This window comes from Pantherophis guttatus, chromosome 1 (assembly GCF_059756535.1).
Source record: "Pantherophis guttatus breed Tessera chromosome 1, ASM5975653v1, whole genome shotgun sequence".
Lineage (NCBI taxonomy): Eukaryota > Metazoa > Chordata > Lepidosauria > Squamata > Colubridae > Pantherophis > Pantherophis guttatus.
Genome location: NC_142063.1, coordinates 5,344,526 through 5,371,801, shown reverse-complemented (window position 1 = coordinate 5,371,801; position 27,276 = coordinate 5,344,526). Strand labels below are relative to the sequence as shown.

At 38.7% G+C, this 27,276-nt stretch overlaps 1 protein-coding gene across 1 annotated transcript; it reads right to left on the bottom strand.

The window, feature by feature from the left end:
- Positions 1 to 840: 840 nt before the first annotated feature.
- On the bottom strand, positions 841 to 27,146 carry LOC148116277 (vomeronasal type-2 receptor 26-like). The gene is made up of 4 exons (XM_087878325.1): positions 26,918 to 27,146; positions 5,593 to 5,888; positions 4,119 to 4,248; positions 841 to 1,832 (listed from the first exon to the last, which is right to left on the bottom strand). The coding sequence occupies exons 1-4, from the start codon at positions 27,144 to 27,146 to the stop codon at positions 928 to 930; spliced, it is 1,560 nt and encodes a 519-aa protein (XP_087734451.1). The 3' UTR covers positions 841 to 927.
- Positions 27,147 to 27,276: the final 130 nt, after the last annotated feature.

Genomic DNA, 27,276 nt, shown 5'->3' with positions numbered 1-27,276 from the left:
TATAGCAGATTTTATCGTGAAAGATTTGTGAGGGAAGAAATCTATAGGGGATACATTAACAATTAGTGTTCTGACATATTCTCCTGGCACTAGAAGGGGAAAAACAGGTTTATATCTCTTGTTGCTGATTCACAGAGCAAATTGACTTCAGAGTCAAGGTGAAGCTGAGTGTTTGAGTTATATGAAAATGAGCATGTGTGTCATATTTTGGTATGATTTAGAGTTAGACAATAACTTTATTGTCACTTTGAATGTATACTCATCACCAAACATTAAAATGAAATTTTGTTGCATACAGTTCTGAAAGAGTCACCACCTCCAATATATACTACAAAAACATGACGAAATAAATGAATAAATACAAAATTATGCATATACCCACATATGTTATATGACACAGAGAAATAACTCAGTCTAAATAACACAGAGAAAAAACACAGTTTGGATGTATACATGTACACGGCAAGAAAAATGAATCTTGCAAGTTTACCAGAATCTGGTAGTGCTGCTTTAAATACTTTGAAACCTCTTCCCAGAGGGGAGCAACAGAAACAGACCTTGGAGTGTTTGTGTGGGGTCTCTAACAATGGTTTGAGCTCTAAGTTTGTAGTGTTTATAAGCAATATCCTGAAAAATAGGAAGAGAGCTTCCTATAATCTTCTCGATTGTCCTGACCACACTTTGTAAGAACTTTCTATCTGAGGCACTCCTGCCACTAAACCAAAAATTTGCTAAAATGCTCTCAATCGTACCTCTGTAAAAAGTGGCCAGGACAGAAAAAACTAAATTAAGAAACTGTACAGGTGGAAATTATTATCCACTTATTTAATCTCAATGTTGAGTTCTATGTCCATTACCAAGTCTTCTCTGGGGACAACTGTCAAAATGCATCCAAGCCGATATAAAAATTCCCAAATCCCATACAAATCAGAGATTTCTGTGCTTCATTATACTTTCTTTACAATTAAGATGGGGTCTCAATAAGATAATGTAGCATTTGGGGGAAAAGATACAAACCAAAAGACCAGCTCCAGAAGCCAAAATGGAGAAGATCTCCACAGCCACCATGGACTTCCCTTTGGTGCTCAGATAGGTGGGGAGGAAAGTGATCCAAACACTGCAAAAGACCAGCATGCTAAAAGTGATGAATTTGGCTTCATTAAAGCTGTCAGGCAATTTCCTGGCCAGAAAAGCCACTGTGAAACTGACAAGGGCCAAAAAACCCAGATAGGCAAGGACAGCATAAAACATTGAAGCTGAGCCTTCATTACATTCCAAGATGGTCTCTCCTATCAAAGAGTGGAAGTCCAAGTTAGGAAATGGAGGAGAGGTTGCCAGCCAGGTGGCACAAAAACCTGCTTGGATCAGGGGACAGCCTAAGACAATGGAGTTGGTCAGTGGTTTTCCTAAGAGTTTCCTTGTCTTGTTCCCTGGTTTAGTGGCCATGAAGGCCAGAACCACCGTGACCGTTTTTGCCAAGACAGAGGAAACTGCAAGGGAAAAGAGGATGGCAAATGAAGTTTGTTGGAAGAGACAGGTGAGCTTTCTGGGTCGACCAATGAAGAGGAAGGAGCAGAAGAAGCAAAGCATTAGGGAAACCAGGAGGATGTAGGTGAGATCTCGGTTGTTGGCCTTGACAATCGGTGTTTCGTGATGTTTAAGGAAAATCACCAGCACTGCCAATGTGATCATAGAGAGGAAAAGAGCAAGACATAATAAAGTGTATCCCAGGGTCTCTTGATAGGCAAGGAAGTGGATCCTCTTGGCAATGCAGTGGTTCTTGTGCTCATTGGGGTATCGGTCTTCTGGGCAGAGGTCACAGTGGGCAGCATCTGAAATCAAGAGTCTTTGTTTAAGGATTTCAGGGGCATCTGCCATAAGCATTATCCCTCCCATCAGGGTGAAATGACTGCCTCCTTTCTCCTCTGGGCAACCGGCAGACTTAGTGATGGAATGAACTATGTGTATTACATAGTAGATCAAAAAGAGCAATAATTCTTCATGATGAAACTGAGGGTAGATTAGAGACAAGAATCTGTTCAGCCTTAACTGTTTGATGAATTTGCTCTGATATAAAGGGTCTCTCCAATCACTGGGCACATTAATGCGTAATATACATTTCAGAGTGAGAGAAACTATGAAACCCCAGGCCACTCCAACGATGCCCTTGAAGTGATGTCCCAGTGCCTGGAGGCTGTGCGAATCTGGATGGGGAGGAACAGGCTCAAGCTCAACCCTTCTAAAACTGAGTGGCTGTGGCTCCCGGCATCCCCATATAGTCAGTTGACTCCATCACTGACTATTGGGGGCGAGTCTTTGGCCCCCACTGAAAGGGCTCGCAATCTGGGAGTCCTCCTGGATAGGCAGCTGTCCTTGGAGGAACATCTGACAGCTGTTACCAGGGTGACCTTTTATCAGGTTCGCCTGATTCGCCAGTTGTGGCCCTTTCTTGATCGGGATTCCTTGTGCACAGTCACTCACGCCCTCGTCACCTCGCGCCTTGACTACTGCAATGCTCTCTACATGGGGCTCCCCTTGAAGAGCACCCGGAGGCTCCAACTGATCCAGAATGCAGCAGCGCGGGTAGTGACGGGAGCAGCATGGCGCTCCCATGTAACACCGCTCCTGCGCGAGCTGCACTGGCTCCCGGTGGTCTTCCGGGTGCGCTTCAAGGTGTTGGTTATCACCTTTAAAGCGCTCCATGGCATAGGGCCTAGCTATCTGTGAGACCGCCTGCTGCTACCGACGACCTCCCATCGACCAGTGCGCTCCCACAGAGAGGGCCTCCTCGGGGTACCATCAGCCAAACAATATAGGCTGGTGACCCCCAGAGGGAGGGCCTTCTCGGTGGGGGCTCCCACCCTCTGGAATCAGTTGCCCCCAGAGATAAGGAGAATCCATGACTTCAATGCCTTCCGTCGTTCCCTTAAAACCCATCTTTTCCAGCAAGCTGGGTTGGCTTAAGAAGAAGTTTTTAAATTCTTTTAATCAATCTGTGATTTCTTAACTTTCGGGCCAAAATTTATATATATATATTAAAATATTTTTTAATATTTGTATTCTATGTTTTTTATCTTGTCTGTACACCGCCCTGAGTCCTCAGGGAGAAGGGCGGTATATAAATTGGAAATTAAATTAAATTAAATTAAAATTAAATATATATTTTTCCCCAGTTTATACTGAAACCCCCAGAATTCTTATAGAGCTTGTATGCCAGGAATGTTGGTATTTTGTTTATGTATAGAAAAACAGAGTTGGAAGGTCTACTAGTCCAGCCCTCTGCTTAGGCAGGAAAACCCCATGTCATTTCAGATAAATGGTTTTTCAATCTCTTCTTAAAAACTTCCTGTGTTGGAGCATTCACAACTTCTGGAGGCAAATTGTTCCAGTGATGAATTGTTCTAACTGTCAGGAAGTTTCTCCTTACTTCTAAGTTGCTTCTCTCCTTGATTAGTTTCCACCCGTTGCTTCTTCTCCTACTTTCAGATGCTTTACAGAATACCTTGACTCCCTCTTCTTTGTGACAGCCCCTGAGATATTGGAACACTGTTATTATGTCACCCCTAATCCTTCTTTACATCAAACCAGACATACTCTGTTCCTGCAACCATTTGTCATATATTTTAACCTCCAATTCCCTAATCATCACATGATCTTGATTCTATCCCTCTTTTGATGCAGCCTAGAAGTGAGTTGGCTTTTTTGGCAGCTGCAGCACACTGCTGGCTCATATTTAAATGAATTTCCACTCAAATTCCAAGATCTCTCTTCCAGTTACTACTATTGACCTAAATAATAAAAATTAAAGCTTAAACCTCACATTCCTGACCTTTGTGAAAAGATTGCTAGCTATTCTTCCAATGGGATGTGAAAGTACGGGAAGACAGGCTAGTAGGGTTCCCATACTGTATGTTGTTTACTGAAATTACCCTGCATTAAATTGGTTAGGAGCAGGAAGTTGGCGTGTAGGCTGATTTTAGTTCCATAAACTAAGATGAGAACTATAAATACTTCGAAGCACGTCAATCCTACCAAGAATTAATTAACGTGAACAAATATTAATATCTGCTGAATGGTTTGCTTGTTCATGGAAGACCTAATTTTGACAGGTGGCCTACCTGTCTGATCAGAAATGGTCCCTTCTGGACAAGGGTCACATTGGTAGCAGCAAACCTGCTCGCCCTCTGGAACTCTTCTCCTCTCTCCTGCCTGGCACCTCTTCATGCCACATCTGGCAAAGGGCACCTTCTAAAAGACAAAAGAGAAATGCTTGAGATGGTCTAAGCAATGAACATGCTTCATTATTGATTTCCACATTTCTTTTTCCATGTTCAAAATAAATGGTTCACCATTGTCTACAAGAAATCAGGAACATCTCCTGAGGGATTAAGGCCAGTAGCATTCATGACTCAACAATAGATACTGGAGATTAGAACTGGGAGCTCAGTCTTGAGAGAAAGGGGGAGGAACATTGAGCTTTGTTTAAGAAAGATTCATGAAGATTCTACTGAACAGGAATGGTCCATGGAAATTTTGTTTTTGTGTCCTCTAATTGCATCCTGGGTTTCAAGAAGAAGTCCTTTCCAATCCCAAACCTTTGTAGACCGGCCACATATCTACCTCAATTGTGTTACATACAAAGGTTTTTCACCAAATGTCCGCATGATTTGTAATTAAATAGTTCTGTTTCCAGTTAGAAGGATATTCTGCCTCCCCAGGAAAGAATGAATCTTTCCCTAAATTTACAGCATTTCCTTCCATCTCACCTTTGTGACCCAGACGATTGCGTCAGAGTTAATGATGAAATCTTGGCCTGGGAGAGCCCCAGCATCTACTTGCCCAACTTTCACAGGGACAAAAGATTGATTGGGGAGGAAAACCCAGTTGAGAAGATCATATTGAGCAGACCCGAGTCCATTTTCTGAGAAGGAGACTTCATCTCCAGCACTGTTGTTGAAGTGCACATTCCTCAAATAGGGAAGGATCTGAAAGCAAACAAACATTCAGAAATTAAAGTAATTAACCAGAAAGTCACAAATGAGACATCATGGTTTCTAACATTCTGTGTCAGGTCCCATTGAGATCTATGGCGACCTTGGCATTCTGGTAGGAGGGGGAAGGTTTGGAGCTAGGCTTATATGGGGTTTTCCTTTGGTCCTTTCTCTGCTTTGATGAACCTTTGGGGAAGTTGGGAAGGGGGAAGAATGTGCCTCTGGCCATCTGTTTTTTCTCACCACCGGAGGAGCGAGATCGTGGCACCTGGGAATTGCCTGTTATCACCTTCTCAGCCAAAAATTCTCACAACAACTTTGCACCTTTGGATTGGTTCAAAGATGAACTGGACATTGGGAGGGGCATCAAATTCATTTAATGACCACAGCTCAACAACTGTGGCAAAAAATCTTTTAAAATGTGTCAAAGCTCACTTAAAAACATGCCTTGCTTAGCAAATTTTGGACTCAATGGTACTTATTCCATATCGTTACACTGTTTATGGTAGCATAAAGATATTGAATCAGTAAATTCATGGAATACATACAGGAAAGTTTCTTTCTAGGGCTATGGACTAAATAAAAAAGTTACATAGATTACCTGCCATGAATGGACATTTGAGATTCTCTTTCCAAGCCTCATCATGGATGGTTGGGCACTGGATCCAAACAGCACATGTAATGCGTGTGCCAGAGCAAAAATGGCATTGTAGACATTGTAACTTTCCCCTGTCATGCTTTTTTCAAAAATGTGAGTGGGCACATTTTGTACATTCTCCTTTCCTGTACATTTCTTCACCATCTCTGGAATGAATCTTCCTGGTCTCTGTATCTTGCAGTCAAAGACCTTTTCCCACCACTGTGGGAGAAAGATGTCCCCTTTTGGGTTAAAAGGATCTAAAGATATGAGAAAATGGCTGAATTCTGAGATATCCCCTGTGTGGTCCCTTAACTGCAAAGCCCCATGGAAGGGCTTTATAAGTGGCAATGCATCTTTAACTGCCCCCACATTATGTTTCCATTGGGAAGTTAGGATCCAAACTTTCTGAAGCAGTGACTTTGTTGATGTTATATGAAAATGCAAAGCTGACTGTATCTTCGCATTAGTATGAGGGTCTCCAAAGAGAATAATCACTTCAGCTTTACAACAGTTTTTTAAAAAAAGAATAAATGTTTCCCATGTATTGAAAAAATCATCCGATTTCAATATTTCAGTGAAGGCCACACAGATCTCCTTCTCCTTGAGCATTGGCATCAGAGATGAGAGGAAATGTTCTCCACTGTCAGCTTTGTTGGCCACCAGCCCAACCCAGTTCCACTGGAAATACAGGAGCAGCTGGACTAAACCCACATACTGAGGAAATTCCTTGGAATTAATCCTGAAGAAGGAAGGATAAACTCTTCTCTCTCCCTGAGAGAACTCAAAGCCAACACCGAGCTAGAGAAAGTGAGATTCTTCTTTTAAAGACAAAGAAGAGGGAAAGGAGAGCAATCGGATAGGGGTAGAACTCCCAAAAAGCCCTTGAAATAGCTTTGGGGCTAGGAGGGTGAGAGCTCCCCAGGAAATTTGGTGAAACTCCGAGATCCAGGGCCCTTCTGCTTTAAGCAGAAAAAAACGTCGCGACCATCTCTGCAATCTTTATTGATATCTAAGTTGTTTATCCATGCAGACGGAGTGAAGACAGGAGAGCAGATAATCACAAGTAACAAGCCCTTAATTCTATGCTTAAATTCCTACTTTGAAGTTGATTGAAGCAAGGAAGAAGATGGCGCTTAATAGGGCGTGAAAGTGAAACTTAACTCTTGTTAAAGCAGTTAACATCCAGCATTGTTTAAGGTGGTTGTAGAAAAAGAAAAGAGAAATGGCTGGCTTTGTTGAAAACCTTGAAGATTCACTATTACAAACATCATTAAAGACACAAATACTGATTGGGGATCTTTTTAAAGAAATATTAGAATCATTTACCTCTGTGATAGGGGAGAGAATTGAAAGACTTTTTTAAAAGGATTTTATTCAAGTTCGAAACAAAGAGACAAAAGACATTGTATCGGAATTGCAGTTGCTAAATAACAGTGAATTGTGGAACGGAGAGGTGAAAGAAATTCAGTTTAATATGCCTCCGGGAAATGGAATGGATGTTTTTCAAATTAAGAAGGAAAGGTTCTTCCGGTTTGCTAGCCTTCGGCGGCGGCGGTGCCTTTTGAAGCTCCGCCAGCCCCGCCGCCTGTAGAGCCGCTTCGTGATCGAGAAGCGGCTCGAAAACTTCAAAATCCTAAGGATTGTTGGAGCAGAGATAGCAGGGCACAGGTCGAGCCCCTGTAACCCCCCTGGGAATCGCTTCTGAGGAGGACAGAGGCCGCGGCTCCCTCCCAACCTGCTGAGACTCCGGGCGGCGTGGGACGATTCTGCTTCTGCAGAACAAGCCGGCTGCAGTAAACATTTAAAGCGAAAGGAACCAACTTTAACAAGCAGCGGATATACACTTGAACCCTGAAACTTGGAATCGCAAGTATTAGCGCTTTGTTGACTTTTCAATTTAAGAAAAAATGCGAATGAGTGAAAGTGACTTGGAAAAATATGGCGCCCAGCATTAGAGTTAACGAGCCAGCAAGTGTGGATTGGTGAAGTTATCTTGCTTTGTTATAAAGTTACTAAGTTGCTACAAAGTTGCTTCGCTTGTAACAAGAGAATAACAGAGAAATTTCTCCCTTTTTAATACTGGACTTTGCTTTACTTTGGTTTTTATTTGATTAAATCTGGGGGACTTTTTCAGAAGTCTTTGTGGAGGTGGGAGAGGAAGAAGAACTTCCCTTTTTAGTAAAACCAGCCTACGTGGCAGGATGGCCTCAAAGAAGCAGGAAGCGAAGGCAACAGGAGGTGGATCTCCCACACATAAAGCACAGCCTCCCCCAGTACAACAGATACAGACTCAGAAAAAAGATTTTGATGTGGGAGATTTAAAAGAATTTATTTCTAAAACTTTGGATGATAAATTTCAAAAATCTCAACAGGAGATAGATGATAAACTTCAAAAATCACATCAGGAATTTATGCAGGAAATTAATGAAGTTAAAGATATGGTGAAACAGAATCAAAACAAGGTGACCAAAAAAATATCAGAAGTGGCGTCTGGCCTGGCAGAATTTATTGTGAAAGTTGATTCTAAAGTTGAAGAACTTAAATCAGAAGTTAATGTTAAGATGAAAGACAATGATTATAAAATTGCTGATGTTGACAGTAAAATGCAAAGAGTTGAAAATGAGATTGTTATGGTACAATTCAGGGCAATGGAGTTTGCCATACGGCTTCGAGGAATTCGAGAGGAGGAAAGACAGGATTTGAGACAAGTTTGTTCTGAGGCCCTGGCTAAGATTTTACAAGTTAATCCTGATGTGGTTTTTCACAAAATAGACAAAATTTACAGAGTGAATTCTTGGGTGGCCAGGCAAAGACAATTGCCTAGAGATGTGGTCATATATTTTACAGATAGAGAAATAAGAAACGACATCCTGCAAAAATCCTTTTACACTTCTGTGCAAGTGGGGGGCTCACGAATTGGAATTTATAAAGAATTACCTCCTAAAATGCTGAAAGCTAGAAAAGAATTTGGCTTTCTTGTTAAGGAATTGCAAAATTTACAGATACCATTTCGGTGGGACGCTCCAGTTGGTATAATTTTCAGATATAAGGGAGAAAGATATCGTTTGAATACTGTGGAGAAGGCACAACACTTTTACACTACTATTCTTAAGGAAAGAACACCATCTCCACGTACATCTACAGTTTTGGAGATTAAGGAGAGTGAAGAGAAGCAACCTCAACGAGAACTGCAAGAACAGTCTAAGCAGGAAATAGAGGAAATGCAAGGCGCAGAAGGAGGTTTTCTGGATGAGCCTTTGCTGGAATCTTCTCCAATCTTGGACCCGGTTCGGATGATTGAAGTTAAGGATCAACGTATAACTCGAGCTCAATCTAAGTTACTTAAACAAAAGCAACAACAACAACAGGAAAGACAAGACAAGGAGGTTAAGAGTACTGCACAAGAGACTGGAGCCATGGGGGGAGCGAGATCGAAGCTTTCGGATGACCTTCGATTATATTGCTCTTTGCTTCAGAAAGATGAAGATGACGTTTAAGTGTTTATCTTGGAATGTTAACGGGTTGAATTCAGCACAGAAAAGGAAGAAATTATTTACATACTTGAAACAATTTAACAATGATATAATTTGTTTACAAGAAACGCATATCACAACTCAAGATCAAAAATATTTGATAAACTCCAAACTAGGAACACATTTTATATCTTCAACCTCGCAAAAAAAGAATGGTGTGGTTATTTATGTAAATAAAAAGCTAACAGCTAAAGTTATAGAAGCAGATGAAGATGGTAGGTTTGTAGCAATTGAATTGCTTACAGTAAATGGCCAAATTCTTCTGATTGGAATTTATGCTCCCAATCAACAACAGGACCATTTCTACAAGATGTTACATACTAAAATACTGCAATGGGACTACAGATCTATTTTAATTATGGGAGACTGGAATGGAGTAATTGACTCCAAATTAGATAAGAAGAGTTTGGCAAAGTCTAGGATCAGATTACCACAGACCCTTTTTGACATGAAAGAAGATATGGAACTAAAAGATGTTTGGAGAATACATAATCCAAAAGAATTGGACTACACTTTTTTTTCTGACAGACACAGATCCTTCTCTAGGATTGATTTCATTTTGTTGTCAGATGACTTACTTGTCAAGACAAAAAGGACAAAGATTTTTCCAAGAACTTTGACTGACCATAGCCCAGTATGGATAGAAATTGAGATGAATAAGGTTGAGAGACGTTCTTGGAGATTAAATGAGAATTTGTTTAGATACGAAAAAAATATAACAGAACTTAAAAAGCATTTGAAAGAATTTTTTGAAATAAATTTGAATAAAGGTACCCCAATTGAAATTGTGTGAGATGCAAGTAAAGCTTATATGAGAGGGGTACTTATTTACATGAACTCTAAACATAGACTGTTTCGACAAAAGAAAAGATCTGAATTGGAAATAGAAATAAAGAATAAAGAACAGTTATTTATTAAAAATCCAACAGATGAAAGAATATGTAGTGTTATAAAACTTTTGAAAGACCAATTTCAAATGCTTATGGCGGAACAAGTTGCAACAAACTTACAATACGTGAAGCATAATACATTTTGTAACGCTAATAAACTGGGCAGATGGTTGGCTTACACATTGAGGAAAAAACAAAGTATACGGACTATTGATAGTATTGATATTGGAGGGAAAGAAATCTTTCAACAAAAATTAATTAAAGAAGCTTTTGTGGACTATTATACCAAACTATATGCCAAAGAGGAGGTGCAGAATGGACTTATAGAAAAATATTTAAACGATAAAAGAGTTACAAAAATTACTGATCAACAAAAGGAAAGAATGAATTATCCTATAACAGAGGAGGAGATAATAGTAGCAATTAAACAGTTAAAAACAGCCAAAGCTCCTGGCACGGATGGTTTGACCGCAGTGTATTACAAAACTTTGCAAGCTGAAATGGTGGGACAACTCAGAGATTTATTTTGCAATATTCAACAAGGGGGTAAAATACCCCCATCATGGACAACTGCTTATATATCTTTGATACCAAAAGAACAAGTCGGTCCTAAAAAACCAGAGAACTATAGACCAATATCTCTTTTGAATACAGATTATAAAATCTATGCGAAAGTATTAGCCAACAGGTTGATGCCAGTAATCCAAAGGTGATTCATGATGATCAAGCGGGATTTATCGAGGGCAGATACATGAAGGATAATGTAAGGCAAGTAATAGATTTATTGGAATATCTTGAGAAGAATAAACAGATTCCTGCAGTGCTGGTCTTTTTGGATGCAGAGAAGGCCTTTGATAGAGTGGATTGGAATTTTCTACTAAAGACTTTAAAAAAGATGGATTTTGGGGATCAATTTATACAGGCGATTTCAGCAATTTACCAAGAGCAAAAGGCACAGATCATTATTAATGGAAGTTTGACAACAGAGTTTAAAATTGAAAAAGGAACAAGACAGGGATGTCCGCTGTCCCCACTTTTATTTATTCTAACATTAGAAGTCTTGCTAAATACAATACGGGACTCTAATATCTTGAAAGGTATAATGATTAGGCAAGAGGATTATAGAATAAAGGCATTCGCAGATGATCTGGTTGTTACCCTATCACAACCAATGGAATCAATAATCTTGATGAAGGACATTATACAAGAGTATGGTAGAGTTTCAGGCTTTAGACTGAATCCAAAAAAGACTAAAATGATAACCAAAAACATGACACAAGATCGCAAACATGAGCTTGAAAGGAGGGCAGGTTTTGAGACTGTACCTAAGGTAAAATATCTAGGAGTTCAGGTTGCAGAATCAAACATGAAATTGTTTCAAAATAATTATGAGGTGTTGTGGCGAGAGGTGCAGAAAGACATGGAGACTTGGAAAAAACTGCAGCTGTCTTTACTTGGAAGAATAGCAGCAGTTAAGATGAACATTTTGCCAAGATTTCTTTTTTTGTTTCAAATGATTCCGGTGCTTAAAAGTGATAAACAATTGAAAGTCTGGCAAACTGGAGTGAATAAGTTTGTCTGGAACGAGAAAAAGCCGAGAGTGAAATTGAAAATTATGCAAGATGTTCCAGAAAGAGGAGGTCTTAAACTTCCAAACCTACAGTTATATTATGATGCAGCAGCTTTAACTTTAACAAGTGATTGGTTTGGAAGGAAAAAGACTGGAATATTGAATGCAGAAAGTTTTGATCTCGAATTTGGATGGCATGCTTACTTATTTTATGATGACAAAGTTGATAAAGTATTTAAAAGTCATATACTTAGAGACTCTTTGATGCGAGTTTGGAAGAAGCACCGATTCAAATGGGATTATAAAATACCGCTATGGCTGGATCTTGGTCATACTTTGTGGAATACAAATATAATGTCACTTGGGGGGTTTTTATATAAAGAGGTTCTTTTTACAGATGCGGGCAGATGGCAGCTGAAGACATTGCAGACACTGTTGGACGAAGGGATTAATCTAACGTGGTTACAATATAATCAATTACAATTGAGATGGAAAGAGGACCAAAAAACTGGTATTATGTTGCACGAAGAAGAATTGGTTAGACATATAAAAGAGAAAGGTCCAATGCATATCAAAAGGCTTTATAATGTTTTGTTAGAAAGGGATTCAGAAACCGAATTAGTTAAAGATTGTATGATTAAGTGGGCACAAAATTTTGAAGAACCAGTGATGTTGGAAACATGGGAAAAAATTTGGGTTCAGAATGTTAAATTTACACAGTCGCAGAACCTGAGGGAAAATTTTTATAAAATGTTTTATAGATGGCATTTAGATCCCAAAAAGTTGTCATGTATGTACCCTAATGTTCAGCCAAAATGTTGGAGATGTGAATGTTTGGATGCTACGTATTATCATGTTTGGTGGACCTGTAGGAAAGTTAAGGCTTTTTGGATAAAGATCTGGTGGGTCATGCAGAATGTTTTGAAGAAAAAAATTCAATTCTCTCCACAATTGTTTTTATTGGGTATAGTTAAGGGTTTTACATCGGGTGAAACAAAATTGATATTGTATATGATAACAGCAGCAAGATTGTTGATAGGTAAATATTGGAAAAATGAAGCCTTGCCCACTATTGAGGAATGGACTTTGAAGATGGCCGGTTTTGCAGAGATGGCGAAGATTTCAGCATACTTAAAAGATTGCTCACAAGAGACTTATGAATGGGAATGGAAAAGATGGATAGAATATGTTCAGAACAAATATCAAACTAGAAAGTATCAAATAGCTTTTATTTGAAAATAATGTTTTAGAAATATTTTAATGTAATGAGGTAAAAAGAAAAATTATATAGGGGAGGGAGGGGTTCAAGTTTATACTTAAGTGTTATATTAAGGGTTTTTTTGTGGTTTTTTTTTTACGAGTTATGAGTATATTATAGGGAAGTCTGGGGGGAGGGGAGGGTTAGGGAGGGTTAGGGAGGTTGGGAAATTTGGGGGGGTGGAGGGGGGGGAAAGGGGTGAAAATGTAATTGTAAAACTTTTGCAATAAAAAAAAAAGAAGGAAAGGTTGAGGGGCTTGAAGGAGCGTAATCAGGAAATACTGACTGAGATTTCCCCAAAGGCTTTGTTACAGTCAATTGGAAAATTGTCAGGAGGTGTTGGGATTCCTAATATAAGAAAGAAGATTCGAAGTGGAACTTTACAATTTTTTTTTACAAAAATGGATCCTTAATCTCAGTTAAGGAGATGTGTTCACTGAGAGGAACTACTTTGCGAAGAGAACAAGATGAAGGTGGAGGAATAAGACTGAAAAAGAAAGTTCGCAAAAAAGTTAGGAAAAAATGGAGATGGAAAAATTACAATCTTTTTGTTGGGGAAGGATAGTAATAGTGAAAATGAATGATTATACCTGTATTTAGGGATATGATTTGTTTTGAAAAGTTATACTATAGTGAAAATGAATGATTTACTTATATTAAGGGATATGATTTGTCTAGAAAAGTTACATTAAATAATGTTATGTTTGTATTGTTATGGATTACTGACCAAACTTTTATCATTGTCTTGAAGTATATTAATACTAAAGTTATATGTCAAGGAATGTTTTGTTGAAGAATCTATATATGCTTATGGGTTAAAAATGGTGCAAGGGTTGAGGGAAGGTTTTTATAATATTTTTTAAAGATTCAAATAGTGAAGATGTTATTTGATTATACGTAATGGATTTGTAGAGAACAAGATGAATCAGTTTGTTAAAAATAAGGTTTTTTACAATATATTTTATTCGAGAGCTTCTGGCGGTGACGTCAACGTGTTAGGGACGAAAGGAATGGTGCTCCGTTTCCAAAGCCCCTAATATCCTCACTGCGGGCGCTGATTTCGGTGCTACCGACCCCGTAGAGGTCGGTAGAAGAAGGGGAAATTTCTGAGGACCTCGGGGAGGGCTGCAATCCCCCTGAAGGTTCAGGATAACTCCTCTAACTCGGAACGAGGAAGAACCAGCCACCCGGCTGGCCAGAAACGCTGACAGCTGTTAAGAGGGAAGCGAAGATTGAAAAAGAAAAGCATCGGTGAAAACAGAAGTGAGGATTAAAGATTGAAAAGGTATATCTGCATTTTCTAACAGTTGGGAGAAAGCGGGCGGAAGGAACCCTTGAGTAAAAGAGGAGAAAGAGAAGCGGCGACCGATAAGTGGAGTGAAGGGGAGGAATCCATATTGAAAGTGACAGCACGTAATCTGGTAGTCAGTGGAATCCAAAAGAATCCAGAGGGAATACGGTTGAACGAAGTGTGTGATTGATAACCAGAGCTTTATAACAAAAAGCTGCGAGAGCAAAGGTCTCTGAAAACTTAAAAGACTTAACGGGAGGACTTTTAGAACCCCGGATATCCATAGAAGAAAGGACGGTGAAGCCATATTGAGCAACGCCAGGGAGAACGCAGTCAACTTAGAACTTATAACATTGTTGCCGATACTTACTGGACAATTCAGATAAAGGCTTCCTTAACAGGATTGAGTTTATTGATCGAGTTAATTGGATAATTGGATAATAAAGTAACGGGACTATTGGATTGAGTTATTTGGGGAAGCAGACGCTTGATACTTTTGGCGCACGATCAGTGTGTATTGGACAAAAAGTAAAGTAAAGGGAGGAAAAAGTACGATTGGACGTGAAATACATTGGATTTATAATTTTTGTTTCTGCCACGGCTTATCCCGGTGAGGACTTGAACTGAGGATTACAGAACAAGTGGATAATACATGGATATATTATATTGAAACTATTGACAGTTGAAAGGAAGTGGACTTGAACTATAATTGGATATTTGATATAAAGATTGCCAGAATACAAGATACTACCAAGACCAACTACGAATTACCAACAGTGACTAAGAAGTAATATTTGGTGTATATATACTCACTGCTTTGGAAATCTATACTTATATGACTGCATAACATTACCTTATACTTATCTTGTACCCATTAAGTGAATTATTGCCTTATTAATTTGTTTTTATATATTTATATATTTAGAATCAAAGATATAGACTTTATTATAGCTAAATATAATTTCTATTAATTTGTCTTTATATAGTTAGAATCTCAATGATTTGTTAATTTGTCTTAATACAACTAGAATCAAAGATCCAGATTATATTATACTTATCATAGCTATATTATAATTACAAAAGTATATCCATATACATATGTTATATAAATTAAAAAAAATTGGATAAATTAGATAAGTAAGATAAATATTTAGACAATTGCTTAAGGAATCTACGTTTGACATATGATTGCATAGTATGACCTTATTTATAAGAAGTGTATATTAATAGATTAAGTGATATATCAATTTGATCTATATATATTTAGTATTAAAGAGTTAGTCCATAGTATATTAGATACATTTATATTAACCACATCCCTTTACCTTCTGAGAGAAATCATATAGCACTTACTCCCTACTTACTAATATACCACTTACTCAAATAGTTAATCCCAGGGAGAATTAGCTGATGGATTGCTAGAACGCTACATTTTTCCCTCGACCCTCCCACTTAGCTTCCCATGCTGATTGATTTATAAGTACAAAGGAGCCTGGAAAAAAGCGAAAAATAAATTTGGGTGAAATTTTAAAACAGACCTAGAAATATTGACCAGTATATGAAAATCTGGGAAAGAATAAAAAAAGAGATAATAATGGCAACCACAAGTATAACGACAACAGCTAAAATAAGTAAGAAAACACCATCGAGCCAAATGATACTTATGACCTCACCAGCTCAACAGAAAGTAATTGAAACCACAGAAAAGGAGAAGATGAGCCCTGCCCTACAGAACATCCACTCCGCATTAGCAATGATCCAGGAAGGCATGAATAGAATGCAGGAAACCATGGCACATAATCATGAAGAGACCAAGAAAAATCATGAAGAATTGAGGTCAGATGTGAGTGAAATTAAAGATAACATCAAAAATATGGATGAGAAGATAGAACAAATTCAGCAAAACATAACAGAAAACGAGCAGAGGATCCAAAAGGTGGAAGAAAGAGTAGTATATGCGACCAACAGAATGGAAAGAATGGAACAAGATCAAGGGGCATTTAATAAGGAAACTGAGGATGCGTTAACCTATCTGGAAATGGAAAAGGCATCATTCTACTTACGGTTTCAAAATGTAGAAGAGCAGAAGGATGAGGATCTAAGTGAAATAATGATTGAGATACTGGCAAAGGCAACCCAGGTGGATAAGGATGAACTGCGAAATGGAATGGATGAAATATATAGGGTGTACACGAACTACGCAAGAAGAAACAAATTACCCAAAGAAATTCACATAAGATTCACGAAAAAATCTATTAAGGAAGAGATCTACAGGAAGATGAGGGAAGAGACAATCATGCACAAGGGAAGAGAAATCATAACTCTCAAACAAATACCAAGAAGAACGAGAGATCAAAGAAGAAATTATAATTTCCTGACCACCCAGCTAAATAAATTTAAAATAAAATTCCGCTGGCTACTACCGGAAGGCCTACTTATCTCCTGGGATGAAAGAAAGTACAAGATTGATAATCTGGAAAAGGCTCAAGAATTCTTTGACCAGCACTTTACAATGGAAGAGGAACAGGAGACAAGGAGAGAAACGGAACCCAGGACACGGCGGATGGAGAAGGAAGAAAAAGATCAGGAAGAGGCAAAAAGATTGGAGAGAGAAAGAATGGAGAGAGAGGGAGCGAGGGAAAAGACTCAAAGAGTTACCAGAAACACAACAAAGTTGAAAATCACAAATAGATAAACTCGATAGAGATGGAAGGAGAAATAAAAATTATATCAATTAATATAAACGGACTCAACTCCCCAAGGAAAAGGAAATATATATTTACGAAATTGCAAAAATTGGACTTAGATGTGATAACTTTACAAGAAGTACACATTAAAAGACAGCAACAAATATTGTTGGAGAATCAAAAATTAGGAAAATTATTCACATCCCTAGGAGATAATAAGAAGAGAGGAGTGGCAACTTATGTCAAAAACCATTTAAAAGCTAAACAGATATATACAGATTCGGAAGGACGTATTTTAATAACTGAAATACAAACAGAAACAAAGAAAATATTGCTAGCTTCTATCTATGCACTTAATGGAAACCAGAGAGAATTTTACAAGAAACTACATGATACAATTAAAGATTTGGAGTACGAAAATATCTGTGTTGTCGGAGACTTCAACGCAATCGTGAATATACAAGATGACTATCGAAGTAATAAACAAAGTAAGACTCGAAAAAGAATCTTACCGGATACATTTAAGGATATGACTGAAGAATTGCAATTACATGATGGATGGAGAGAGGCCAACAAACAAACCAAACAATATACTTTCTACTCAAATCCACACCAGTCATGGTCTCGGATTGACATGGCCTGGATGACGCCAGACCTCAGGAAGGATCTACAAGACATCGAAATTATACCGAATACATGGGCCGACCATAATCCTATAAAAATAATATGGAGAGGACAGCGAAAGCAGAAGAGGTGGATGATGGACACCGGAATAATAAAAGATAGAGATTATGTGCAGATGATGGAGAACGAACTTAGAATATTTTATCAAATAAACACAAAGGAGCAGACTTCAGTACAGAATCTGTGGGACACTACTAAGGCCTATATAAGAGGCCTCACAATAGAATACACAGCAAAAAAAAATAAAGATAAACAACAAAAGAGGAAAAAATTAATGGAAGAAATCAACATATATGAGTCACAATTACAGAAACAGCCTGACGACAAAACAACAAGGGAAAAATTGAATCGTACTAAACATGAGTTGAACTTAATTTCACAAGCAGAAATCGCACAGAAAATGAAAATGGCCAAGCAGAAATACTTTGAATATGCAAACAAAACAGGTCGCTGGCTGGCATACAGACTGAAGAAAGAGAGGGAAAAAAGAATAATATACCAATTGCAGGATGAAACAGGACAATTATATAGTATGAATTTAGATAAAAAACGTATAGTAGGGGAATTCTATCAAAACCTCTACACACAAGAAGAGACTCAAGACCAAGATATTATGGAATACCTACAAAAAGCAAATATCCAGAAATTAGAGGAATCCCACAGAGAAATACTGAATAAACCAATAACAATGATGGAGTTGATGGAAGCCCGAAAGAAACAGAAGAACAACAAAGTCCCAGGTCCGGATGGAATTCCAACAGAATTTTATAAAAACTGCCAGTCTGCAATAGACGAACTACTACTACAAGTTCTCAATGAGGCACTGCTGGAAGCAGAAACACCTAAATCTTGGGCCGAAACAATTATCTCACTCATCCCCAAAGAAGATACGGATCCGACTAAAGTCCAAAATTATAGACCCATCTCGCTGTTAAATGTAGATTATAAACTATTCACGACAATTATAGCACAGAGGCTGAAAACAATTATACATAATTATATACACCCCGACCAAAATGGTTTTGTCCCAAGGAGACAAATAAAAAACAACATGAGGACAATAATAAACATTCTGGAATACTACGAGCAAAACATCAATAATCAGGTAGCGCTAATCTTTCTCGACGCGCAAAAGGCGTTCGACAATTTGAATAGGAAATTCCTTATAGCACAACTGCAGATTATGAATTTCGGCGACAAATTCCTGAAAATGATTAAGAAAATATATTCTTCCCAGACAGCGAGAATTATAATTAATGGAGATATGACCGAAAAAATAAGCATCCAAAAGGGGGTAAAACAAGGATGCCCGATATCGCCTCTACTGTTTATAATCTCACTGGAAGTCCTTCTAAAGGAAGTAAGAAAGGAAGAAGAAATAAAAGGACTGAAGATAAGGAATGAGGAGTATAAATTACAGGCTTTCGCGGATGATGTGGTCTTCATAGTGGAACAGCCGGAAGTAGCGGGAGTCAAATTATTAGAGAAGATAGAGGAGTATGGCAAAGTGACGGGGCTTAAGATCAATAAACAAAAAACTAAAGTCTTGACCAAAAATATCACAACGACACAAGAGGAAAAATTAGAAGAAGAATTAGGAATGCAAACTGCGAAGAAAGTAAAATATTTGGGAATCTGGCTTACTACAAAAGCAACAACTATTAGAGAGGACAATTACACTAAATTGATGAAGCAAATTAGAAAAGACTTGGAAAGATGGAATAAGGTACAACTATCATTTCTTGGCAGAATAGCGTCTGTAAAGATGAACATATTACCAAGACTCCTATATCTCTTCCAAGTGATACCAATTGGTCCGGGAAAAGATTTTTTTAAGGATCTCAACAAGACAATAATGAAATACATCTGGCAAGGAAAGAAAGCTAGAATTAAAATAAGATGCTTACAGGACACAAAGGAGAAGGGAGGCCTAGGTCTACCAGACTGGGAGCTATATTACAAGGCGGCGGCGTTGAATTGGATCAGAGAATGGATAGATCTATCAAATAGGAGAACGCTATACTTGGAGGGATTTGATCTGAGTCGAGGTTGGCATGCCTTTCTGTGGGAAGGCACAGACAAGCAACATCCGTACTTCCAGAGACATGTAATAAGAGGTGCACTATATAAAACGTGGCAAGGTATCAGAAGGCAACACTATAGTAAAATCCCACGATGGTTGTCACCTATGGAGGCACTAATTTATCCAAACACTATTGAAATAGGAAAGATGCGGAAATATCAAGAATTGTTGAGTAGTGAGGGAGACCTACTTACGAGACAAGAACTGGAAAGACGAGGCATTATGATTGATTGGTGGCCATACCTTCAAATTGAGTCAAAATATACAGCAGACTGGAGACATTATGATTTTCAAAGCCAACCAAGTGAACTAGATAAAATTTTAAAAGGCACAGATGAGAAAATAATATCTAAAATTTATGGATATTTAATAAGGTATAAATTAGAGGAGGAAACAGTGAAAGAAAACATGGTAAGCTGGGCAAGAAATATAGGTCACAATATAGAGTTGGACAGATGGGACAAGCTATGGGCAGAAAATTATAAGATGACCCTGTTGATTCCATACAAAGAAAATTTATACAAGATATTTTATAGATGGCACCTTCCTCCGGCACCTTTGGCTAAAATGTTTCCAAACACATCACCAATGTGTTGGAAGTGCAAGACACAAATGGGGACATATTACCATCTCTGGTGGTCTTGCAGGAAGGCACAACGCTACTGGCAAGAGATTAAGAGAATAATTGAAGAAACAACGAGGCAAAGTGTAGAAATGAAACCAGAATTCTTTCTATTTGGAATGACTACACCACAGTGTACCAAGGAGACAAAATATCTTACCATCCACATATTGACAGCGGCACGTATAGTGTACGCTCAGAATTGGAAGTCCGAGATAATACCAACAGAAGAAAAAATAATAACAAAAATAAATGAATGCGCAGAGATGGATAGGCTCACAAAAGAGCTCCAAGATAAAGAGAACACTGACTTTTATTTAGTTTGGCAAAAATGGTACACATGGTTAGAAAGAAGGATAGGGCCAACAACATAGGACATTAGGAGAACATAACTCAAGAATTGTAGAAATAGATACATGAGATGAGCCGTAGGATTGTATAAATAAATGGTTAATATGATTGTAGAAGGATACTGCTGAACTTCAATGAATGTATTAAGGTATAAGCAAGTAAATTTGTAAATAGTATGATTAAGGAAAATTGGTTAAATGGACATTAACCACCGAAGCGAAGGTTTTCTAGAAGTTAGTCGATTGACTCTTTGTTAATGTATAAGTGTTTACATGTATTTGTGTTTTACGTTTGTTTATGTTAATAAAATTTAATTACAAAAAATACAATATATTTTATTCGAGATTGGTTAAAATATTTTGCTAATGTGTTAATATATGCAAAGGTTGGAGATGTGATAGTTAATTGTATCTGGGTTCTGATTGTGTAATGCTGGAAGAAAGAAGACTTGCTTATTATTGAAGAACGGCTAAGAAAGAAGTTGGATCGATTACTTTTAAATAATAATTGGTTTAAATAGTTATATTTAGATATGAAAGGGGAGTTAAAGTTTTTTTTTCTTTCTATATGTTTGTTAGATGCTATATCCTGTATTTGCTCTGGGAAGTCTGGGGGGAGGGGGGGAAGGTTGGGGTAGGAGGGCGTAGGAGGGAAGGGAAAACATGTGTAAAGAATCTGGAGGTGTTCTTGGAGTTTACGTAACTGTTTTTTTTTTAAAGAGGTTGTTAATTTGTAAATGTGATTGTACAATCCATATATGGAAAGATGGCAAAAGGTTTATGTTTTTCTTGTAAAAATGTTTTTTGTCTTGTAAAACTCTTTAATAAAAAAAAAAAGACAAACTAAGTTTTATGGTAAGTTTTAAGGGTCACCATTTTATGATTGATGGCTCCATTAGTCAGCCTAATTCACTCTGACTGGCAAGCTTAAGTTTCTTCCTTCTTAGGAAGAAGGAAAAGTTACATATTTTGCCTGGTTGGGACAGGTCAGAAGACAAAGATACAAACCCTTCACCTGGTACAGGGAATACATTGCACTGAAAGGGTGGCTAAAGTATTAGTTAATTAGGAAGTGACTTCTACATAAAAAAAAAATCCTCTTGGCACAGTCAGTATTTAGGAAACATCTCATTATCTGATTCTATCATAGAATAACAGAGTTTGAAGAGACCTTGAAGGACTTCTAGTCCAACCCTCTGCTTAGGTAGAAAACCCCTATATCATTTCAGAGAAATGGTTATCCAATCTCTTCTTAAAAACTTCCAGTGTTGGAGCATTTAAAACTTCTGGAGGGAAGTTGTTCCACTGATTAATTGTTCTAACTGTCAGGAAATTTCTCCTTAGTTCTAAGTTGCTTCTCTCCTTGGTTAATATCCACCCATTGCTTCTTGTCCTGTCCTCAGGTGCTTTGGAGAAGAGCTTGGCTCCCTCTTCTTTTTGGCACTACCTGAGATATTGGAAGATTGCTATCATGTCTCCCCTAGTCCTTCTTTTCATCAAACTAGACATACCCAGTTCCTGCAACTGTTCTTCATATGCCCATTGACAAAGGTGGGGCGGGAGGCAGGAAGCTGCTTTGTGTTTAAAACATGTTATTCCATTTCTCATCCAGGGAAATATAATATTCTGCCTTTTTTTAATATTTTCTAAAATATTTCATTCTTCTAGGAGAGGCGTGGGTGCTAACTTCTTACAGAACTGTGTTGGCTTTTTGGCAGTTGCAGCACACTGCTCGCTCCTATTGAAATGATTGTCATGTTATATAAAAAATTATCTTGACACGAACATAAAAATAAATCCAACTGTCATGTGGATTCTCTAAGTCATATACTGTATTTGTGTTGTGCCCCGTAAATATCTTCGGTTTCTCTGTGTGTTTCTCTTGTTTGTTGGTGTCTGTATCCAACATTGGATGCCCCTTACCTGTGGGACCTTGAAGATGCTGAAGATGGAGGCCATCTGCCTTGAAGATTTGGGGATGAAGCCTCCAATGACAGAGAGCAGAGGGTCCTGCCTGTCACATTTATAACCTGGAATCATTCGGCCTCGTGTGGAGAGCAGGGAGAGGCCGATTATTGAAATACTTCTCTCAATCTTGTGATTGTCAGAAATGTGGAACCCCAGTGTGATATTGGGGAGAAGAACCAGATCCTTGTTGACCTCTGCGACTGCAAATACCATGGCCAGGAACTGCTGGTAGCTCTTGGGTATGAGTCTATTGTGCGAAAAATCATTGAGGAAATTTTCAGAAAAGGTCATGCTGTTGTATTTGCCTTGCCTTTTTTTTTTTGGTGTCGGTTGGAGTCAGAAGTCCCAAGTTTCATTGGTTTGAGCCCGTAGACATTTCTTGATGAAACTTGTATGACTTTGTGAGAAAGGAGAAAAATGTCTCTTTTCACATCACAGAACATTTTATACCTTCTAAAGAACTTTCCCTCTTCACTTTGCTGCAGTGGTTGTAATCCTTCCCCATTCTTCTACTGGGACCCTAATTAATTCTGTTCTCTTTTGGAGCAGCTTCTTCAGTGGGTGTCCCAGCATCTACAGTAGTGGCTAAAATTGTGGAAACCTTTTGGGAAAAGTGTATTTTCTAAAACTAGCCAATAAGTCCACTTTTTTCGGAGTTGTACCGTAAAATTATATACTGTATCAATGGGAAATTAATTTAATCAGGAATGTAATGCAATAACTTTTATGAAGGATTTGTTATTAGAATAGCAGTTAATGTATAAAGAAGAAAAGGGAAACTTGTAGAAAAAACGAGATATACAAAAATTATCACCATGTCAGTTAATCCTTAGTTCGGTAACCTTTAGCATGGATTAAGGCAGGGGTGGGTTCTACTTACCTTTGCCACCACTTCACAACAGGATTGCACGCATGCACAGATCACTGATGATGACATCTGGGGCAGTTGCCGGGGCCTCCTGCCAGTTTTACTTCCGGTTCTTGTGAACCGGTCTGAACCGGGGGCAACCCACCACTGAATTAAGGCTTTACAACATCTTCCCATGGAGTAAGCCAAGTCTTTTAGTTCTGCAGATGTTATAATGTGAAACCAAGATTGAATGGTTGCTTCTAATAACTTTGTTTAATTGTTGGGTCACTTTTGACTAACAGATTTCTTTAGTCAGCTCCATAGATTTTCCTTTGAGTTAAGGTTTAGGCTATTCCCAGGACATTCCAGCAATGGAATATTGTTACCTTGAAACTCCAAAAAAAAAAAAAAAAAAAAGTGGTGTCATTAGCCATCAAACCTAAAAAATACACTTTTCTCAAAAGGTTTCTACAGTTTTGGCCACTATTGTATTTGTTAAAGATTGTCAGCCCTGCTGATTCAAAAACTGAGCAGTTTTTATGCAACTCCTGGACACTGGAAAAGAGTTGAGCTTCTCTTTAAGCTTCTCACCATGACCTTCTCTCCGAATTAATATTAGAACTCAACTTCTTCACTAGGCCAGCACAATTTCTAAGCTCACTTTTGTTGTTTACTGATGAAATCTTCTCTATAGAGAATTTTACCTATTTTAAGAATTAGGCTCTTTACGGAGGAAAGAATAAAGATTTGAACTAGATGCCAGAACAGGCATTTTTCAAAAGAGTCCCTGAATTTAAAACAAAGAAATAATTATCTACATCATATCCCTCCAGGTGAGACTTACACACGTTCCAGCCGTGTAAAAAACAAGAATGGGTCTTTTTGGAAGTCTGGAATGACGGAATGACCAATTATTCCCAGGTGCACCGTTCCACCAATAATGAGGTCACCAGGCCTATAGTAACTTTCCTGTGACTGGAAATAATTCCTCAACACACATCCAGTTTGCATCTTCTTAGCAGCAGTTGGAGGCAGGAGCCAGAAGAGCAGCAGCAGCAGCAGGAGAGGCAGCCCAGTCATTCTTGTCACCTTCCCTCCTTGATCCTAAGTCAAGGTTTTTGGAGAAGCCAACTTGCAGGTAGCACTTGAAATCTCACCAAAGCTTTAGCAGAATAGACACCACACATTCTACCTGGATGGCCTCAGGGAAAATTCATATCAACCATGTTTCCTCTTATCTGGGTTCAGGCTGTGGCCAAAGAAAAAGCAATGGGGAGCTGAGTCTCAGCAAACCCAGAAGTTTGCTATTTGCAAGACAACAGTAGGTGACAGACATGTCCTGTCTCCACTGGGAGAACTAGGGGCATATTTTTTTATAACAGGTTTTAACTTGAAAGATTAGTGAGGGTAGAAATCTACAGGGGATACATTAACAATTACTGTTCTGACATATTGTCTTGGCACTAGACGGGGAAAAACATGTTTATATCTCTTGCTGCTGATTCACAGAGCAAATCAACTTGAGAGTCAAGGTGAAGTTGGATGTTTGAGTTACATGAAAATGAGCAATTGTGTCATAATTTGTTCAGATATGACTTAGAATAATAATAATAATAATAATAATAATAATAATAATAATAATAATAATAATAATAATAATAATAATAATAATAATAATAATAATATTTTATTTATATACCGCCCATTCTCTCGAAGGACTCAGGACGGTGTACAGCCAGAATTAAAATACAAATATACAAATATACAATATCATAGTTAAAATTAATTAAAATCATTAAATAGTTTTGGCCGAATTTTAAAACCCAAAATTAAAACCCAATTTAAAATCATTCAATTTAACAGCCCCACGTGTCGGAACAGTAGGGTCTTGAGGGCACAGTAAAAAACCCGGAGGTCAGAGATTTTATGAATTTCTGGGGGCAGTTCACTCCAGAGGGCAGGAGCTCCCACAGAGAAGGCTTTCCTCCTGGGTGTCGCCAGCCGACATAACTTGGCCAACGGCACCCTGAGGAGTCCCTCTCTGTGGGAGCGAACTGGTCGGTGGGAGGCTGTTGGTGGCAGAAGGCGGTCCCGTTGATATCCTGATCCTATGCCATGGAGCGCTTTAAATATGGTGACCAACACCTTGAATTGCACTCAGAAGACCCCTGGGAGCCAGTGCAGCTCGCGCAGGAGAGGTGTTACATGGGCGTAATGAGGTGCGCCCATAACCACCCGCGCGGCCGCATTCTGGACCAGTTGGAGACTCCGAGTGCTCTTCAAGGGGAGCCCCATGTAGAGAGCATTACAATAGTCCAGACAGGAGGTGACGAGGGTGTGAGTGACCATGTGCAAGGCGTCCCGGTCCAGAAAAGGACACAACTGGCGGATCAGGCGAACCTGATAAAAAGCCCCCCTGGTTACGGCCATCATATGATCCTCTAAAGACAGCCGTGAGTCCAGGAGGACACCTAGATTGTGAGCCCTCTCTGTGAGGGGGCAGAGATTCACCCCCAATAGTCAGCAATGGCACCAGCTGACTATACCGGTATGCCGGGAGCCACAGCCACTCAGTCTTGGAAGAGTTGAGCTTGAGCCTATTTCTCTCCATCCAGACCCGCATGACCTCCAGGCAGCAGGACATCACATCAAGGGCATCATTGGGGTGGTCTGGGGTGGAGATGTACAGCTGGGTGTCATCAGCGTACTGGTGGACTCTCACCCCAAAACCACGGATGATCTCACCCAGCGGCTTCACATAAATGTTGAACAGAAGGGGCAAGAGGACCGACCCCTGTGGCACTCCCCAAGCGAGGCGCCTCGAGGTCGACCTCTTCAGTGACAGTAACGTTATTGTCACTGAATGTAGACAAATCAGCATACATTAAAATGAAATTTCATTGCATACAGCTCTCAACGGGTTACTATCCCAATATACACTACATGATGAAATGAATATATATATATATATACACATAAATAAATACATAAATAAATACATAAAAAAATACATAAAAAATACATTAAAAAATACATAAAAAAATAAAAAAAATATGCATATACCCACATATATTATATGACAGAGAAATAACAATCTAGTTTGGATGTATACATGTACATGTATACAAAGCTGTTACAGAATCTGGTAGTCCTGCTAGAAATACTTTGAAACCCCCTCCCAGAGGACAGCAACAGAAACAGACCCTGGAGTGGGTGTGTGGGGTGTCTGACAATGCTTTGAGATCTAAGCCTAGAGCGCTTAAAGCAGAATCCTGAATAATAGGAATCGAGCTTCCTATAATGTTCTTACCACTCTCTGTAGGGACTTTCTATCTGAGGTACTGCTGCAGAAAGTGGCCAGGAAAAAAGGAAAAGGATGCAAGGATGCATCCTCATCTGATGCAAGAAATGCAGACTCTGATTTGTTCGCTTCAGTAACGATGACATCTGGAGAGACCAGGTCAGATTGTTGGTTATCTGCACCCACAGATTCTTAATACTGTTGACCAGCTCTACAGCGGCATTGTTGATATTGAGTGAAGTATGACCGTGCAGGCTCTTTCGAAAATCTACAATGACCTCCTTTGTTTCATCAACATTTAGAACCAGGTTACTTTTCTTGCACCAGTCCAACAGAGCCTTCACCTCTTCTGTATAATCATCTTCACTGTTGTCTTGGGTAAGACCCACCACTGCCGTGTCATCCACATAATTCACAATATGATTCATAGCAGATTTGGCACAGCAGTCGTCGGTTATCAAAGTGAAGAGTACTGGACTCAAAACACAGTCCTGTGGGGAGCCTGTACTCAGATGGAGTTGGAAACTTTTCTTCCAACTTGCTCAAACTGGGATCTTT